The sequence below is a fragment of the Phyllostomus hastatus genome, unplaced genomic scaffold, assembly GCF_019186645.2.
Source record: "Phyllostomus hastatus isolate PE091 unplaced genomic scaffold, TTU_PhHast_1.1 phas_scaffold_182, whole genome shotgun sequence".
In the NCBI taxonomy this organism is placed as follows: domain Eukaryota; kingdom Metazoa; phylum Chordata; class Mammalia; order Chiroptera; family Phyllostomidae; genus Phyllostomus; species Phyllostomus hastatus.
Genome location: NW_025334013.1, coordinates 13646286 through 13666276, shown reverse-complemented (window position 1 = coordinate 13666276; position 19991 = coordinate 13646286). Strand labels below are relative to the sequence as shown.

The 19991-nt window shown below is 50.8% G+C and overlaps 1 protein-coding gene across 3 annotated transcripts in view; it reads right to left on the bottom strand.

Moving 5' to 3' along the window:
* Positions 1 to 19991, bottom strand: part of ZBTB40 (zinc finger and BTB domain containing 40) — a 63737-nt gene that overhangs the window by 10939 nt on the left and 32807 nt on the right. For all 3 annotated transcript variants that reach the window (XM_045858481.1, XM_045858478.1, XM_045858480.1), the window contains 10 exons: positions 16132 to 16324; positions 15366 to 15523; positions 11323 to 11515; positions 9401 to 9537; positions 8780 to 8981; positions 8277 to 8410; positions 6306 to 6474; positions 5524 to 5991; positions 4547 to 4753; positions 1202 to 1366 (listed from right to left, as the gene is read on the bottom strand). In XM_045858481.1, the coding sequence (XP_045714437.1) occupies positions 1202 to 1366; positions 4547 to 4753; positions 5524 to 5991; positions 6306 to 6474; positions 8277 to 8410; positions 8780 to 8981; positions 9401 to 9537; positions 11323 to 11515; positions 15366 to 15523; positions 16132 to 16324 (2026 nt within the window). The remainder of the gene's footprint in view (positions 1 to 1201; positions 1367 to 4546; positions 4754 to 5523; positions 5992 to 6305; positions 6475 to 8276; positions 8411 to 8779; positions 8982 to 9400; positions 9538 to 11322; positions 11516 to 15365; positions 15524 to 16131; positions 16325 to 19991) is intronic.

Genomic DNA, 19991 nt, shown 5'->3' with positions numbered 1-19991 from the left:
CCCAGCCCCGGGCTGGGCACACGGGAGCTCTGGCAAGGTCCTTTGCCGGCGGGCTGACGACAGACTTGGCCGCGCGGACACGAAGCCCAGGCTTTGTGAGGCGCCGTGCTTGTGGACGGCTAGAAACCGGTGTGTGGGGAACGGGGCGGGGAACGGGGGCAGGGACGGGAGAAGGGCAGGTCAGAGTGCACGGGGCGTGGCGCACAACAGACAGGCTCTGATGGTGACAGGCGGCCCCCGAGAGGGCTGCCCTTGTCACCAGTACCCCTTGCTGGCATCCACTGAGCCTCTTTGTGTGTTAGGACTGGGGCTCCATGCTTTAAACGTGACAGCTCACTTCACTCTCAGGGCAATTTAAGGTGCTAGCGTCATTATTTTCTTTAGTTCACAGAAAGGGCCCAAGAGTCCTAGAAAGATAAAGGAATCTGTTTAAGGCCTCAAGGAGGTGAACAGCAGGGTCGAGACTCAAGCCCAGGCCCGTGTGATTTCAGGACCGCGCTCTTAAGCCCCTGCTGGGCTGTGCCGACACACCTGCTGCAGCGACAGCAGGCGGTGTGATGCGGCTGCCGGGGCCACACGGCGGCTTCCCGATGCTGTGACGGGAGTCACGGTCCCCCCGCCTTCCTGTGCGTGCATTCAGTACGAGCGTGTTTTGTCGGTGTCAGTCTGGCAGAAGGGGAGAAAGCTGGGGGCAACTGAGTGGCTGCAATGGCATTTGAGAGGATGTTGGCAGAAGGCTTTTAAGCCAGCGTGACCAGGGACCACTCGTGATGGTGTGCGTGCACTCAAACCATCTCCCCACGGTCGTTCCCACAGGGACAGGCGGGCCTGACCGTGACATGAGAGTGGGAAGGCGGGTGCGGGTAGGACCCAGATGCCCAGGGGACGAATGCGAACACCCCGGTGCTCGCGGGCCTGCCTGCTGCAGAAGCCCTTCCCTTCAGCCGAACGGGCCGGGCAGGCTACAGAGGGAGGGGGGGATAAAGCCCGCCCAGCGGAACAGGTGCCACCGGGTGACCCGTCAAGTGGGATTCCCCTCGAGACGGAACTGAGGGGCTCCAGGTTTTGCAAGAGAGCAGGGGAGGGGAAGGCAATGAGCGCAGCCCAGCTCCGGGAGAGTGACAATTCTGCTGCGGCTGCTGCCTGTCCACTCAGGGAGGGGTCTGCGCGGAGTGCCACCAGCCCCAATCTCGGTACATACTGTGAAAGGTGTGCAGGTGGATGGAGAGGCCGTTGGCTTGTCGGAAGCCCTTGCCGCAGTCCCTGCAGACGTACGGCTTGTCCCCGGTGTGGGTCCGCACGTGGCGGGACAGCTCGATGGACTGGGCAAACACAGCGTCACAGTACTGACACGCGTACATTTTTCCTGGAAACATACAAGAACATGTCAGAGCCAGCACCCACCCTTTATGGCATTCCTGAAAGACAGTCATATTCTAAGGCATGTGCCGGGGAAATACAGCCTGCAAGATGAGGGTGCAACGCCAGGCAGTTTGCAGACCCTGGGGGAGAGGTCTGCGCCACCCCGTCAGGCCGTGCCTCTCGAACACGGCCGACCGAACAGCGGCGGTGTCGGTGCGGTCTCCCTACCCTGAGGGACAAGGCAGCGTTCTCACCACACGAGAGCATCCATCTCTGACCCAGGCCATCACACGTATGAAAGGGCTCGTTCCACTCCCAGGAAACAGAGCTACGTCCTCGTGCCTGGAACCACCCGCGTCTGGAGCACTTGACATACGTTCAGAACAAAAATGCAGCAGCATGTAAAGATGAGAGGCGGACTCGGAGAAGAGCCAGAGCCTCCTCTCCATGACTTGTGTAGTTACTATCAACCACTTGGCTTCTCTATTTTCTCATTCACGTGGTAAGAATATAATGACCAGACTGACAAAGACTGCTACAAAATACAGGTGAAGAGCAAGTAGAGAACCAGCATTTGTTGAAAACACCAGACCCACTGTACCTCCAACCACCCTTAGGGGCCAACAGAGAAGGACAATCGGTGAGGGTCCAGACCCCCCAAATCCTAGGCCTACTCACACTACTGCAACCAATCTCGTTTTCATTTTCCCACACTGGGCTTTGAAATAAGTTTCTGTTACAAAAAAAGGGTTGTCTTAAGCCAAGAGTTCAAGGCACTGAGAAGCCTCAGACTCAGCCTCTTCTTTGCCCCAACTTTCTAGACAATCTCGTCTCAGAGCCATGGGTCCCCTCTGCAGACGGGCAGCACCCACATCCCTGTCTCCAGCCCCCAGCTCTCCCCAGAACTCCAGACCTCTGTATCCAACTGCCTACCCCTCTCCGCCTCTGTCTGGAAGTCTGACAGGTATCTCAAGTTCGTAATGTCCAAAACAAAGCTCCTGATTCTCTACCCACCCCCAACACACCAATGTCCCCCACTTCAGTAAATGGGAGCACCATTCACTCAGTTGCTTATGTCAAAAATCCCATAGGAATCCTTACTTCCTCTCCTCCCCACACATCCCCATCCAGTCCATCACTGGTCCCACCACTTCCGCTTTTAACAGTGTGTTCCCAAACTGGAACCTTTCACACCGCTCTGCTCCCAGCACCCCTCGAGCTGACAACGCTAGAACCTCTGCACTGGACATGGCCATGCCTCCTGCCCCCCGTTCATCCTCTCCTCTTGCCCTATTACAGCTTACTGTCCAGCATTATCTCTAAATCTGTATGTCAGATCCCATCACTCCGTGGCTCAACACTCTCCTATGGATTCCTGTGGTAGACAGCATAATGCCCCAAAGATGTCATATCCCAGCCCTGAAAACTTGTAAAGATTGTCAGCTTACACAGCAAATGGGACTCTGTAGATGTGAAAATTAAGGATCTGAGACAGGGAGATTACCGTGGATTGGACAAGCAGGCCCCAGTGGTCACCAGGGTCCTTGTGAAACAGAGGAAGGAGAGTCGGAGGAGGAGGCAGGGTGGCAGAGGCAGAAACTGCAGTGACGCGGCCACGGGCCGAGGCGTGTGGGCAGCCTGTACCGGTTGGGGAGGCAGGGAGTGAATTCCCCCCAGAGCCTCCAGAAGGAACGCACTCGGCCAGAACTTTAGTCTCGTTAAGGCCGTTTTGGACTTTTAGCCTCCAAAGTGGTAAGATTATATACATTTGTGTTGCTTTAAGCCACAGCTTATGATACACAGTTCACAGCAAACCGGAGCCCTTACCTTGGCTTGTAAGATCCGGCCTTGGTGACCGCTCTGACCTCACCTCTCAACACCTGCTCCCCCACTCCGCTTCGGCCCCTCCCGGTGTCTCTGGGCTCCCGCTCACTCCCGCTCACTCCCGCTCACTCCCGCTCGGGAGGCTTCTCTCCTAGAGCTTCCGCGGGTCCCACCTCCACTTCACCAGGTTTCTACTCACACCTCGGCCCTGAGAGGCCCTTCCTGATGGTACAAACAGTGTCCCACCCCAACCCTGCCATCCTCTCGCTGGCTACCCCGCCCTATTTTTCTCTACAGCAATAACCACCATCTGGATTTACGTTACACGTTTGTCTACGGTCTGCTTTCCCCACTGGGATGTTGGCTCCATGAGAGCGGGGCGGGTATCGTGACCCTATCCCCAGTGCCTGCCACAGGCCTCAAGAAATTCATTTACTCAGTAAATATTTATTGAGGGCCTACTATTGCCAAGGACCATTCTGCACTCCACAGATACAGCAATTTAAAAAAAGTCTAACAGTTGTGCCCCCATAAAGCTTCCATTCTAACGGGGGAGACTGACTATAAACAGACTCACAGAGCAGGTAACACAGCACGAGGCGAGCCGATGGGGAAAACCAGTGCAGGGGACCTGGGGCTGGGCCACCGGGACTTCGCACACGGTGTCAGCAGAGAGTGAGGCGAAAGCCTCTGCAGGGTTTGAAGCAGAGGAGAGACAGGACACGGTTCAGCTTCAGAAGGACCCCTGGGGCTGTGTCCCGAGAACACTGACCAGGGAGAGGGGAGGGACAGCACACAGCTGGGCGGCCACGCCGCCAGTCCCCGGGAGACGAGGCAGCGTTCTCACTTACACACGACACTCCGAGCTGCACACGGAGCCCTCGGGACGGCTGCTCCCCCGACTGGACCGGAAACCCTGCCTGCCCAGCGCTGCTGCACACGACACCGCTGAGGACGCTGCCTGCCGCTGTCCTACACTAGACACACTGCATGCCACCAGCTCTGTGCGCACAGGACCAGCCTAGTCGCCAGCACCCATCACTGCCCGATCCGCGGGTGCTCCACCAAGGTCTGTCTCATGCTCGAAGGCTGCCGGAAAGCCCCAGGAATTCCTGGCTTTATGTAAATTCGGTAACTATAGAGTTGTAACACTCCGTGAGTCAGCCTCGATTCAGAAATTCTCACCACGAGTGTCTGACATGCCCGTGCACCTGTGTGCTCCCAGTCCTCCGTGCGCCTAGATTCTACATCCTGTTTTGTTTTTAATCTCCTTGAGATCCATGCCACACCTAGTTCGCGTGGTTTTCAGGCAGCTCATGCAAAGTCTGTAGGAGAAATGAAGACATCCTCCACGCCTTACCTTCCGAGTGCTTCTTCTTGGTGTGGTAGGCCAGGGCCGAGGCCTGGGTGAAGGTCATGAGGCAGTGCTTGCACATGAACGGGCGGTCCCCCGTGTGAAGGCGCAGGTGGTTCTTCAGCGTGGAGTTGGCTGCAAACTTCGCCCCACACTCTTCACAGGAGAAGGGCTTCTCGTCAAAGTGCTCAGTCAGCTTGTGGTACTGCATGCCTAGGGAGGCCATGCCGGAGAGGTGCTCGTGGTCGGTGTCACGAAGCTGCACCACATCCAGCCCCAGGACACACCCTGACAGCCCTGCTCCAGGGCGGGTACTGCCCGCTTCGCCCCCCAACAGCCATGCTGCTCATCACGTGTCCCCGCTGCCTGTCCGCCCGCCACCCGCACTCCAGAGTCACCTCGGTCTCACTCACGGTCTAATCAGGCATGAAGTGTCCTAGGGGTTTCTTTCCTATCTCTCCCCCTCTCTCTCTTTCTCTTAAATAGGACCCAGTCACCCAGAAAGAGTGAAAGGGAACTCACTTTTATGTTTCATTAGTTTTGCCCAACATCTGGGGCAAGGGAGAACAATGCTGACTGCGCGTCCCGTGATTTCCGGGACTCTCCTTTATCATCAAGAGACAAGCGATGCGGAAAAGCCCGACCGACAGGTGTGAAATGGCTGGTTGTCGTTACGAATGACGACAGGCCCCAGGTGCCGAGTGCTAACTCTACTGCAGGCACCACACTACATGTTTAGCTCTATCATCTCAAATCATCATAACAATCCAGAAAGTACGTGGCACCAGGTGCCTACGGATGGGGAAATTAAAGTTCAGAGAACCGCCTCCGAAGCTCACGCTCTTCTCAAACCACCACCGGCCTCTGCAGGAGCCCGCTCTGCTTTCCAAGGCGCCCGCGGTGCACAGCTGGAAGTGGTGCTGGAACCCAGACCACGGCATGCAGAGGCGCCACCCTCGGTCACTCCACACTCTCGAGCGTACCTGAGGCATGGGCAAACTCTCTCCCGCAGAGGTCACACGTCACCGGAAGCCTCTTCTTCTTCTTCTTGGGGACGTCGGGCTCTCCGCCTGCACCGTGAGCCTCCAGCTGGTGCTTCTCCAGCTCTCGCTTGGAGTCCTTGGTCTCACTGCACTCCTTGCACTGCACCTGTTTGCTCTTGGCCGCCCGGCAGCGCTTCACGTGCACCTTCAGGCGGCAGTAGAAGTGGAAGCTTTTGTCACAGGCCTTGCAGATGAAGCTCTTCTTGGCCGAGTCTGGGGAGGAAGAAGTGTCTTTCTCCTGCTGTTCCGCCAAGGAGCCAGTCTCTCCTTGGTCGCTCTGTTTCCCAGACGGGCAGTCTTCTTTGCCTGGCTCGGCTGCCTGCTCATCGGCTTTGTCACTGGCTTCCAGGTGAAACTTATCACTCACCTTCCACCTTTCCTCCTCTCCATCTTCCCGAGTAAGGAAACCTGCGTGGGAGAGAAAGCACACGGCCCTGGGGATTCTCTCAGTTCCTACTTTGCTTTCTACCTTTTCTTCTTAGATAAGAATGCTGACTGCTGGAGACCCTCAGAAAACACTGAAGCAAGATCACTGTCATCTTTACTTGATGAACACAAACAGCGTCATTTTACATCTATGTCTGTGACTTCCCTGAGTATTGAGGGCACGTAAAACAAATAAGGTAGCTGGGGATGAACTCTCACACGAGCTGCTGCCTCTTCTCCCCAGTAAGGAAGCGACCTGGGGGCCCGCCAGGACCCACACCCCGCCTGCTGCTTACCAGTGCGTGCTAGCTCCTGCATGACGGGCTGCAGGCCCGGGAAAGACCTGTGGATGCTGCAGAGGAGCTGACATATTTCTGCGGCTGAGGTGGACTTCTCCATGGCTCTGCCCAGCGCTGCTCTTGGGGACACTTCAGGGCTGGCTGTCTCAGAGGAAATGCTCAGAATCTGAATGAACACCACGAGACAAAGGTTTGTGGTCAATATCAGCAGATTTTCTGCATGGTTTTCAACTTTAAAAAAATAAAAGCTAATTTCAGGAAGACACCGCCCCATCTGTAACAAGTTTACTTGGCTTGTGATATAAATGTAGTGGACAGCCCTATTTTCCAAAGAACAGAGAAATCGACAAAAAGGCGGCACATGGGGAGACACATGTGCAAATACAAAGAAGGTGCAAGCAAGGAAGCATTAAGCATTTCCAATGAAAAACACCCTCCTAGCAACCAGGAATCTCCCAAAGAACCTTCCTAGATCTTAATACTAAAAGCTTGGAAAACTGTAGGATTTTGTTGTTGGTATTTCTGCCTTGAAGATCAAAATAATTTTTCATAATATATAATTGTCTCAATGTCTGGAAGTAATTTTGCATGATCAGTGGCTTCACATTTTTAGATACTCAGATGCACCCTCTTAAACATCATTTTCTTTCATAAAGAAACTCAGCTTTCTAAAGAAAGGGCCTTTTAAAGAGGCCGAGAATATTATTTCAAAGCCGCCCTCTCTCAGAATGCTAGCGCTATCAGCAGAAAGACTCAGCACACTGAGAAAATAAAGCAAAACCATCCACAGATGGCCAAATGGAATTTTCACTCTGGAAGATATTTTATTCCTGCTCTTTTCAAGTCTATCTAAATAAACCTGACGTCCCTGGAGGTAGGCACAAGACTAATTAGCGAGGCTGAAACTGATCAGCGGTGGAAGCCCCATCCCTGAAGCACTGGCGCCCTGGGACAGGGTCCAGCAGATGCGTCCCTCCTCGGAGGCCCGCAGAGACGTGTGCTGTCTTTGTCCCGTCTGAGAATCAGACTGCGGTGAGGCCGTCACCTGTGTGGACTATGAGAAACCAGCCCTTTGGCCCTGGCTGGTGTGGCTCAGTGGATTGAACAACCAACTGCGAATCAAAGGGTCGCCAGTTCGATTCCCAGTCAGGGCACATGCCTGGGTTGCAGGCCAGGTCCCCAGTGGAGGACCATGCTTGAGGCAACCACACAATGATGTTTCTCTCCCTCTCTTTCTCCCTCCTCTCTCTAAAAATAAATAAAATCTTAGAAAGAAACCAGCCCTTCTGTACACCTCCCATGCCTACTTGGATAAAAGGCACTGCAGGTGAAGCTGTGGTTTCATTTTATGCTCCTTTAGAATTCTTCCCCACGCAGGATACACAGGATCCTGAACTGGACGTCCAGGAATTCTCCCGCCGTCCCACCTGGTTTTTCTGGGATGCTGGCCACACTGCGAGAAGCCTTACAGAAGAGGAGTTGGCACTATTTGTTACCCCATATGGGCAAAAGCTTTGTTCTATCCATGTTTATCTTGGCTCTTTCTAGAAGCCAAAATGGAGCATGTAATAAGACCATTTTACTTTCCTTCCTCTCAAAGAAGTTGCTTCCGAAAACATGTCAGAGAACAGTATTAGGGTTCCCTTTGAGTTCTTGGAGGTTCAGATGAATGGAATAAATCTAGTTTTGAGTCCCAAGAAGCTGGTTTATGCTCTGGCTCCACCTGTGACCAGTGGAGCATCCTGGACCAGTGATCGAGCCCTGGGAGCCTCAGTCCCCTTGCCTGCAAAATGCGGACGACAGCATCTACCACTTCGTTGGGAGGGGCAAGCGGCAGACGTGCTGCACGGGTGGAGGGCTCCACACACGGCAGGCGCTCCGCGGCAGTGGGCTCCTCCTGCGGAGCGAGGCGGTCCCGGCGGTAACCCCGACCACCTCCCCGCCAGGGGTGTTTCATTCCCACCACACCTCCTTCACAGTCTCCACCAGGCGCTCTTCCTCGGAGGTGAGGCCCTGGTCTTCCTGCCTGTGCTGGACGGCCTCCAGGACCAGTCTGCGATGCCTCAGGACGGTTTCGAAGGCAGCGCTCTCCGGGGTGGCCACTGGAAGGAAGGGAGTGGAAAATTCATGAGTAACACTACGAGCACCGTTTTTGGCTCGGGGAATTCTCTCCACCTTTCCTCAACTCAACTCTTCATAATGAGAACCCACGGCACCTGTCTCCTGCCTGGGGTTGGGAGCAAGGAAAGCGGCACACAGCACTGCACTCAGTGTATAACCACTAATACAAGCTTAGAGTACTTACTGCACATTTTATTTAAAAAGGTTTACATCCGGGGTCAAAATCACTAGTCCCTGCTCCTAATGGTAAAGACGTGGGAGATTACCATAAGAGAGTTCTTTTTGTCTCCCGACGAGACTGACAACACCCTCTGGCGGGCACAAAGGCACGAACGGGGTCGGCAACCCACCTGCCCGGAAGAAAGCCTCGGCACCAGGCTCCCTCCGTATTTCCTCCATGAGCCGGTTCGGTGGGCAGGTCTTTGTCTCCTGCACCAGCAGCAGCAGCTGCCAGACGGCTGTTGCAGAGAGGGTCTGCTTTTCTAGAACTGCTGACATCAGAGAGGTGAAACCACCTGAACCAGAGTCACGTTTCACAAGCTTCTCCATGACCTTCAAGATGCAGCACAAACACACATGTAAGGGGCTTTCCGGCCACTGGCCCAGCCACAGCGCCGCGAGTCTGAGCACTGGGTCCCCGGGAATGGATTCCTGGAGGGGGTGGGGAGTGGGGGGGTGGGGGGGTTTCTTAGCATCCTTCACCTCTCTCAGCCTGAGAGATCTTCATATGTAACTACGTTCGTCATTCCCCTGTTGCATTCCTTTCCTTATTACTGCAGAAATTGCAGCTACCTACTGTCACGCAGCCTCAGAAATGGAATCACCTTCTATTTCTCCTCTATGAACTCCTCAGCATTTCCCAACATAGCTGTGTGTGTTTATTTATATTAAATATAAATGTTTTAAAAGTATATAGATATTCATCTTTTTTCCTACTTCCTTATTTCACTCCCCGCCCAGCTCCCTCTTACCTCTCTTTCTCCGGGGGCTAAACTCTTCACGTGTGGAATCGTTTTTAGTAACGCCTGGTTGTCTGTGAAAATCTCAGAGAGGTTTTCGTGGTACCGCCTCAGCAGCTCAGCCCCGTAGTCGTCAGGGCTCGCCTGGACTGTAAGGACATTAGCAGAACAATAACGCTCGACAGGACACCCCTTCCTCAAGGGCTCCTGCTACAGAAGTCCGGGGGGTGACAGATGAGAGGGAGAGAGAGAGCCGAATGCGAGCTCTGTCTCCTCTGGAGAGAGCAGAGTGCGGCTCGGGCTCGGGGCCTCACACGCACACGTGTGCCCAGGGCTCCTTCAACCTGCACGGGATCACTCGGTGCTTCGGGGGCCACCACCACAGAGCCTTTGAAGGCTAGTGCCCGGTGGCAGGAGCTAGTGATCGCTCAGCAGGGCAAGGAGGTGATTAGAAGGCTGCGCCTGTATAAGCTTCAGATGTACAGATTCGGGGCGGGGGGGGGGGGGGCAGTTAGTCATCACGGCTGAAGCACAGGGTCCAGGTGCCGCTCCAGGAAGCCGGCAGGCACGAGTCGGACTGTGCTAGTGAAGCCAGCCCACTGCTCTTGGGCTGACACCCCCTCTGAGCCAGTCTGCTGGATCCTCTCTTAAGAGGTCAGATTTATTCGAAAGTAAAAAAAATCAACACCATCAAGCACCTCCCATAGTTTTGCAGATATTTAAAAATGTATTTTCCCCTTTGGCCCAATAACTCTGCTTCTGGGCATCTGACGTTGAGAAATATTTTGAAGCAAAAAAATGCGGTCTGTGTACCAAGGTGTCTGTCACTATGCAACTTGTGGTGATGGTGATGGTGGTGGTGACGACGAAGATAATAAATAACAACTAACATTTACTGAGTGCCCATCGCGTGCTAGGCACTGAGCTGAATGTTTTGTATATGTAATCTCACAAAAACGAACGTGACAGGTGCCTTTCTTCTCTTTTTCTCACAGAGGAGAGAATAAGGTTCACTTAGGCCACTTGCTCAGGGTCACACGGCCACAAAATGAGTCAGGGTGCAAAGCCAGGCGGCGCTGACCGTCTTCACCATTACGCTACCTGTGCACCCGACACCCTCCTCGTGATGGTGGAGCAGAGCCTTCAGATCGGGTGTGTAGGGAGGATTTTTTTTGTAACGGGGGGTATATTTATGTTCTACTGTTAAATGGGACAAGTTATAAAATTATAAGTATGGTAGAGCATCTCAACATTGTAGAGACAATGTGACAGACAAAATGTGTCAATGTGTGAATACTGATACGATCAGGTAGTAGGGTTTAGGTTTTCTTCATTTTTAAAACTGTTCAAGTCTGTCTAAGTATACATTACTTGTATAAGCTAGAAAAAAGTTCTCTCATCTCCCAAATATGCTTTTCCTGAAAACCACCCGGTTTCCAATGCCCTAAGCCAGGGGAGAACTGGCTGGAGTTGTTGTTTTTCTGAGGAGTGGGACGGGGACTCACTGCCCCAAACTGAGTGGGTGGGTGGGACTGCTGGACCCAGACAGCACTCAAGTGGGAATGGGGAAGTCAAGATCTGCGGGTTTTGGGGGGTTTTTTTGCTCACATGTCAATATAACGTGTCAAAATCGTGAGCCCTATGAGCCCGCTTGGCTCCTGAGGTGACAGGGGACAGTCCTGAGAAAGCCACACTCCAACAAACCCTGCGCCACTGGAACCTGATGAGGGGGCTTAATAGAGAAGAGTCATTCTCAGGGCTCAGGTCTTAACTCCAGAAACACTAGAGTCGCTGATTTGTGACAGGTGGTCTCTGTTTCACAAGGACACTTCTTAACATAATCTTGCTCCCCAGCATGGAGCTAAAAGGGTGTTTTAAGCTATAATTTTCTGCGGGAGTGGTTCTGGTCCAGAGAGCCAACAATTAACTGATACCTGCGGTGCCCGGCAAAGCGGCTAGTTTCTGCAAATTCTCCAGCAGAAGGGCCAAGTTCGGGAACATCATCTTCACAGCCTGGAGGAGTTTTACCAAACTCTCAGCAGTCAGGGTCCTCTCCTCAGACATTCTGTTCAACAAATTTTCTATTGTCTCCTTGGGTGTTCCGCCCTCGCAGCAATTCAGAATCACCTGCGGCGGCAAGCAATCAACCAGACACCAGTTACTGGCAATTGCAAATGCATCTGACACACCACTGGAAAACCCAGCAAGACGGTTTGACAAGAGGCTCTGTCTCCACAGCCTCCCTCTGCTGGTCTCCAGTGTTTTTTCATGGTCTCTTCCTTACTTTGTTTCAATAAAAATCCAAAACATTCTCCAAATAGCTCTACGAAAATCGATCTTTCTCAATTGCAGGGCTGTATATACTCTTTGCCTCCAAGAGTCCGCACTCAGTGACAGCAGTCTTATACCAGGCCTGTATGGCGGAGCAAGTAGCTTACATCTAACCTGATTCTTTAGACTGGGTTTGTTCAGACACTAGGACTAAGAAACAGACTGGCAATTAATTAATACAGTTAGAGTGTTTTTCAATTTCTGTTCAGTAAAGTATAGGTTGCAATTTCAAAGCAATTCTATTATTTTACTTCCTTTTATTTTATTTGTATAGCAATGTGAATACCCAGATAGTTTATACATTGTCTGGGCGCTCCAAAATAACAGGTTTAAAGCACATTTCTGGGTCCCTTTCCTCGCAGATTCTTTACTGCCTATCCTTCCCGTTCTCACGGCCACATGCGTCAGCTCCAGGCGCCACCCCCAGCTCCACTCCGTGCTCCTGCGTGTGCGAAAGGCTGTTCTGCATCAAGAACGCATGGGGCTCAAGCAGAAGGGTGGAAAATCAAACAGGTGACAGCTATTTTACAGATATTGTCCTGTTACAATAGAATTGTTTCCTAGTGGGTTACACTCAATATGCATAACTGGGCTCTGACGGAACTGACAATGCAGGGGATTATTTCAACACACATAATCTACAGATTCACAGTACCTGAATTTTGAGACTTCCTTTGGGAAACTACCGGCTCTTGGGAGAAACAGCCAGGTAGACCAGTCACGACAGCACGCCGGAGGATGCTATTACCAAGTTAACTCTCATTTTAAAATAATGAATTGTGCTATAAGACCAAGTTGGTTTTATATATATGAAAGGAATATCTATATTACATATATGAAAGGACTGTATGTATTATAAACCAAGTTGTCATACTGCTTGTCAGTACGGAACACAGTCGTTCTCTTCAAGGTCTAATATGTATTAGATTTCTCCTAAATGGACCATGATTTAAAATGTAAGAGCTTGTATCTAAAAACCACACTGATTTCAGTGTCGTCTCTCTGTTCCTAAGCAATAACCTGGCACACAACGAGGTGGCCAGTTCCTGCTAAGAGTAGGAACGGGTTTTACAGCCAGACGGGCCTCGTTTGAATCCCAGTTCCAAAGCGTATTGCCCATGTGAGTTTGGGCAAGATGTTTAATTCTTCGAAACCCACTGTCCTCATCTGCAAAAGAAGATAATGGTACCACCTCTTGCACAGTTCTCAGGAGGATTCCACAAAATGAAGTTGCTATTTGTGGAGCCTAGCGGAACTCCCGGGACACAGGAGACTGTGAGTGAAGGGCCATGGTCACTGGGGTTCCGGGAAAGCCGTGTGCATGGTGGCTAAGAGAAGGCGCTCCGTTTGGAAGCCAGGACTCCAGCACCGGCCATGAGCAGCTGTGTCTCAGGGTGAGCTGCTTAACCTCCCTAAGTGTCTGTTTCTTCACCTTTCAAATTGGGGTGATGTCCATGACTTTATAAAGTTGCCGTGAGGGTAGAGTTTGTATGCCTAAAGTGTCCTCTGCATGCTTTCTGGCACACAGTGAGCACTAAGTAAATGGCAGCTACGGTAATTGCTGTTTTTGTATGTTTGCAATCCAGAAGACATTCCTATTTACTGTTTCTTACAGCAGCCAGAACATCTGGAGACAAGGGCCACGGTGCCTGTGATCAGCACCGCTCCGTCACCGGGAGAGGGTCTAAAGGCCCGGACGCATGCGCCTTGATGTCACGACACTGCAGCTGTTCAACCGGCATTCACTCCGACACTCCTGCTTGGCTGTTTTGCTTCAATTTTCACGAGAAGAAGCAGTTTAATGAGGCTCTGGTGGAACCCCAGTCCTAAGAAGTGTTTTCTTGTGTGTGTGATTTATAACTAATTTAAGTTCTTCTGCTTCAGCCCTTTCTGTCAAGTTAACTGAAAGCGACAGAAGAAAATGACAGTGTGGTCCGTCTTGCTGCAGAGAACGAGGCTGAGTCTGGGCTCTACCTATAAATGCTGTTTTACCAGATAATGAAACAGTTTAAAGGACGCATTCAATCCAGCTCATAAGGAAAAGGTCTGAATGAGTAATCGATTGAAATCACTGAGGGACTCAGGTGCTTCTAGATCTATAAGCAACTTACTTCAACTGAGTGACTGAAATTACACTTACTATGAAGTCTAAGGATAAAACAGGGGTTTAATCTCAATCTTATTTTGTGCATTACCTTTCTCTAAGAAGTTCAAAGGAGTTAAAGGTTTAAAATATAATTAATTTTCAAAATACAATTTTGAGATTAAAGGTTATTCCCATTTTATATGAAAACAAAGCAAGACAAGAATGCTGAGAAAAAGAAAATCAAAAAGCCAGTCTCAGGCCCTGATTGGCGTAGCTCAGTGGATTGAGCGCGGGCTGCGAACTGAAGTGTCGCAGGTTCGATTCCCAGTCAGAGCACATGCCTGGGTTGCAGGCCATGACCCCCAGCAACCGCATATTGATGTTTCTCTTTCGCTCTCTCTCTTTCTTCCTCCCTTCCCTCTCTAAAAAAACAAATAAATAAAATCTTTAAAAAAAAAAAAAAGGAAGCCAGTCTCACGACTAGCCAGTATTTCACCATTACACTGGTGGCTTCTGCATATTTTCTCCCCGGACACTTAAGCCACTCCCCACAGTTCTAAGAACTGATGCCACGGAAGTGCTCCGTCCCTATGTCTTCCTCCCAGATATAAAAATACATTTTTTAGCACCAAGTTGAAATCAGTAACACCAACAAACACAGTTATCTAGTGGACTAGAGAGGTCATGCCAGCAGTTTTATGATGATTTTAGTAGCTAGCTGGTGGGAGAGTAAATTGGTATAACCTTCCTGAAGGGCAATTTGGCAATATAGATCAAGCAAGCACTTGGAAAATTTTACACTCCTTATTTCAATATCCCACGTCTTAAAAACCACTCTAAGGAAACGATTTCATCAGTATGCAGCAAGGACTGTGCACCAGGATGCCCTCTGCAGCATCGCTCACAACAGCAAAACACCAGGAACAGATGTCCAGCAATGAAGAACTAATGAATTGTGGATTGTCCGCTGGGCAATACAACACAGCTACCAAAGTCCATGAGGTAAGTATGGGAACGCATTCACAATATATTAAATTCAAAAAGTTAAAGAACCGTATGGTAATCCCATCCCAGGGATGATTCAAATAAAAAAAAGTGGGAGCACACACTCAGAAATGTTAGCAGTGATTGTCTCTGAGCAATCATCTCTGGGTGTTGAGATGGTGGAATATTTTAATTTTTTCCTTTCTGTTTGTTTTCCCAATTTTCCACAGATGAACAGTGTATTGTTTTTGTAAAAAGGGAAAGTGGCATAATAGTTACAAACATACCAATCTACTTCAGTTCTCGGGACAGCTGTTTTATCATAAAACTCACTGGAACAGGAGTATCCACCCATCCATCCACCTCACCATTTAAGGTACAACCGCCGTGTGCGAGGCCTCAGCAAGCTGCTGCAAGGCTAAGGAGGCACAAATAAAGGGGCTGAACCTCAAGGTGCTCACTATGCAGTATGTACAAAAATTCCACAAGGTGAAAAGTCCTATGTGTCACAAAAAATGTTTTAAGGAAAGTGCTATCCAAACTCAGAAGGGCGGGAGAGACACTGGACACGGTTACCCTCTTCTCGGTGCCGGGCAGGAACCCCTCCTTGGCCGTTTCCAGGAACTCCAGGATGGGTCTCAGCTGCGTCACGCACCGGATCAGGTCCGCCTTGTGCTCCAGCAGCAGGGCGGACAAGGTCCTTCCCTCCTCCGTGCTCCCCGGGGCAGGAAGAGCTGCAGAAGCAAGAGAGGAGCGAGCCGGTTTGAAGACCACGACAGCGTGGTTTGTCAAGAGAGATCTAACAGAATTGCAAAGTACTTCTCAGCCTATACTGAGGACACAAATGCAGAATCTCTCTTTTCGGAGAGGAAAATACTTTATTATTCTGTTTAAATTGCATGAAAGGGAAAATGTCTCATTTATCTGTTGAAACACCACGCTGCAGAGCCAGCCAGAGGTTAACTTCTGGTTGGCGAGGCCACCGCTTTGTGCAGAACCCAAATAAGAGGAAACCTCAGCCTTTAAAAGTGCTGTCAGCGAACCAGCTCGCCCTGGGCTCAAAACACTGATCTGGGCGTGTGGCTTTCTGAAGGGCAGAAGAACACTGGTGGCATTCTCCAACTTCAAGGTGTCAGACAGCTTAGTTAACTAGGGGATAGAAATGGAGACTCAAATTTAGCTTGTATATATTTAACTTCCAGCTCCCAGAATTACATGCACAATGCACGTGAAAATCACTTAACAATAACTAAGCCACTGAAGAAATGAATCACTGGAGCAAACTTCACGGCCTCTGCCGGGGAAGGAACTCGGTGACTCGGGTGGACGGGTCTGCTCCTACCTTTTGGCTGCACCACTGCCACATCTTCCGGCTTTCTGCCCAACAGTGCTGCCTTGACCGCAGGGTTAGAGTCTTGGCACAGCTGCAAAAGGGACACGACGGACCGAACATCCAGGCTCTCATCTCTTACTTTGTCCAGGATTCTCCGGAACGCTGAATGTCCTTCTTCGCCCGTCAGACATCCCATGATGGTCTGTGGAGCACAAGTACCCAGAAGGAGAGATCAGCTGGACACAAGAACCCCACACCCCTTGAATTTGTCAAGTAAGGTCCTCGACAATGTGATCCCCCCGCCACTTGACTTTTCAGTGACGTCTGGCACTGCTACTGCATCCGTGTGACAACTGTCCTCTAACTGCACCGTACTGAGACATTCAGAGTGAGCGTTTCCTGACCACTCCTTCCTGGCCTCGCTCGTTGGTTCTTCCAAATCCATGGCCAGAAACAATGCTTCAGACTGGTCTCAACTCTTGTTTTTTTTCTCGTTATTCTCGCCCTTTTGAAAGGCTCTCAACCATCACTTTGGTGCAGCTAACCCAGAAAACAGCTCTCTGATACTGAGCTCTGCGTTTGAATCCAGAGCCGCACAGTTTCTGCTGGGTATGCCTCATCCCCCGGAGGTCTCGGCACCACGTGTCTGAAACCAAACTCGCCGCCCTGGCCCGACTAAACCCAGAGTACCAAAACCGCCAGCAGCTCCGGGACAGAAGAAAGCGACTGCCTTCCCTTTCTCTGGTCGGACGGAGCACCCCTCACACACATGGGAGGAAGGCTAACTGGAAGGTGGGATGAACACTTCTACTTTAGCAATAACGAATTCATTTGGAAAAAAATCTCATAACCAAAACTTAATTTCACATGTACAATTTAATGTACATAGCCTTTACATTTCTACTTGGCAAAACAACAACCTACCTTTGATGTTTTGTTACTGCTGATAGTATGAAAGAAACCAGTTTTCTCATGAGAGTCTTCAAAGAGCAAAACTAAAGGTTTTCTACCCTTCCCCCCCGCCCCCCCGCAACCCAGCACGCGATAGGATCTCATCAATATCTACACTTGCGAAGTTAAGCTAGTCAGTTATAAATTCTGGTAGTAATTATGTGTTTTAAAATTTTTGTTTAGAGAGACTTTGTCTATTTCCCTTTATCCCAGATAAATAGGAATTATAAATGAGTTAGACTCTGCATTCTAGGTTTTGCTTTAGCTTGTTTCCTGATTGCAGAATGACTGTGTAGAGCTCAATTAAACTTTTTTTTGAAAGGTCCCTATGTTTTTTGGTCATCTCCAAAGTAAACAGATAAAACACAGTTTAGTCATCCACATTGTTAGTAGAGTAAGTAACTACCTGAACTCACCCCTATTTTAAAAGTAACACATGAGCCCTGGCTGGTGTAGCTCAATGGATTGAGTGCAGGCTGTGAACCAGGCATCACAGGTTCGATTCCCAGTCAGGGCACATGCCTAGGTTGCAGGCCACGCCCCCCAGCAACCGCACAATGATGTTTCTCTCTCTCTCTCTCTCTCTCTCTCTCTCTCTCTCTCTCTCTCGCTCTCTCTCTTTCTCCTTCCCTTCCCTCTCTAAAAATAAGTAAATAAAATCTTTAAAAAAAAAGTAACACATAAGATAAAGACACCAATTGAACGCTTACTCCCCTTTAATTACATTCATCCACCCCCTCTCTCTCCGGTCAGCTGGCCTACAATCCCTTTAGAATGGCCGGGGGAGCAGCAGGGACCTGGGCAGGCAGTCTCTCAAATGGCTCCCAGCATTCCTGCCCCACGCACTCCTGCCCTTGGGCTGAACCTACTAGTGAAGGAAAATAATATGACAAAGGAAACGAGACGCCACTCCCAAGATTAGGTCCCTGTGACTCCGGTCTCGCCTATATGCGCACCGTGTCTGTCTCTGCCCCAGACGCAAGAGGCCATACTGTGAGACGCCCTGCAGAGTGGCCAAGAGTCAGTGAGTGAACTTGGAAGTGGCTCTTCCGAAGTCTGCCAGAAGTCACGGAAGCGAGCTTGGAAAGAGACACTCTCCCAGCCGAGCCTCGAGGTCTGCAGCCCTGACTGACACCTTGAGGGCCGGCCTACGAGACCCCGAGCCAGGGACTCAGCTAAGCTAGGCCTGGACTCCTGACCCACAGAAAGCATGAGGTAATAGAGGTTTGTTTTTTTAAGCCACTAAACTTTAATTTGTTACACAGTAATCGATAACTAACAGAGACTCACTCATTGCTAATGCCCTTAGTAAACATGTCTCTTTCCCTTTATTTTCCTTGCCTTCCTTTCTTGAGTGCATTATAATCGATACAGCACATAGCTATTCCCCCGATACTTGGCCAGCTTTGCTCACCCGAAGCTCTCCGAACATCCCACATCCACCTTTCTCAGCATCCAATTTGTCTGGCATCACCATTTGAGCCACTGGGGGAGAGAAGCTTTCATCAGTGGTGGCATCTGATGTGCTTCTCATTACCCTCTCTGCTGTTTCCTCCTCTGCAGAACTACTCAGCAGTGAAATTAAAACATTTGTTAACTTTGTTGCTCAGCGGTGACGCTAGGGCGACCATCTGGGGAGGGAGGCAGGGGTGCGCTGCGCAAGGGGCCGGAAGGGGCCGGAAGGGGGCAGTCCGTGGTCTGGATGGCCCTGCTCTCTGCTCTCTCCTCCAGAGCCTATGGGGGGCCCCACACCGGAGCCAGCAGCCGTGACTGTCACCCCACCTCCCCGCCTGCCCCACGGCTCGACAGTGGGGTGAGCTCTTTCCGAACCTGCGTGTATCCGCCTAAACAGAAGGGCGTCACGTGCTGCCACAGGCTGGCGCTCACTGGCTGCTCCTGTGACGGAACCCGAAGACACGAACCAAAACAGAGCTCTGTTCTTTAGCCACACATTTGGAACTCCTTTGATTCTCAGAGTTAAAGACATTCATATCAGTAAACTCATGCCAATCCATAGTCACATGTGTCATCAAAGCCTTTTTATCTGAGTAAAATATTTAAAGATGGGACAGCTTCCTTTCCCTCGATTAGATGTGAGAGAAGCATTCAATCTTCCCCTTACACTCAGGTCTTCTGACTTCCCTTGATTCCCAGCTGTCTGCACACCCCCTTCAGGTGTGGGCGGTCACACTCCGGTCCTGATTGCTCACACTCCCCTAAACGCTACCAGTGACAAGGACACAGACAAGGACACAGTGACAAGGTCACGGCTCGGGCCATCCCAGACACCGGCGCACGTGCCGTCGCCTTTACCCCCCCCCCGCCCCCGCATCAGCTCCGGGAGGCCTCGCCATAACTGGCTAAATGGGAGTCGGGGGGGTGAAGGAACCTGCCTGGAGCCACAGGGCGAGCGAGCTGAGTAGCCTGGAGGGGACACTGCGCTCGCTCCAGCAGCCTGGTGCCCTTTCACCCAGCTCCGTCTCCCAGACGTGGAGTGTAACCAACTCCATTTACACTGGATCCTGCTGGGCTGACTAGAATCAACATCGCTCTGAACACCCAGACAGCCTGCAGCATTCCTCTGGGTCTCAATGGTTAGTAGAGGCTGGTACATAGTAGGTGCTTAATTAATGTCTAACTGAATGGAATTCCCTTGCCACAAAACCACTAGGCCTTCTATTTATGCAGCGTACCTTAGACTTGATAATCAGCATGCAGGAGGTTTGGGAAAACAGCTTATTCCCTCCCTTACAGACCTGCAGAATGAACCTCAGTAACTCACTTCTCAAGGGGGCCAGGCCAGCCTGTCAGCGCGCTCGGTCCACAGACCACCCACCTGCACTTCCAACAAACCGCCAAAGCAGTGACACAGGTGAAAACATTTGATTCATGTGGAAGACGAGACTTGTTTGCCTTTG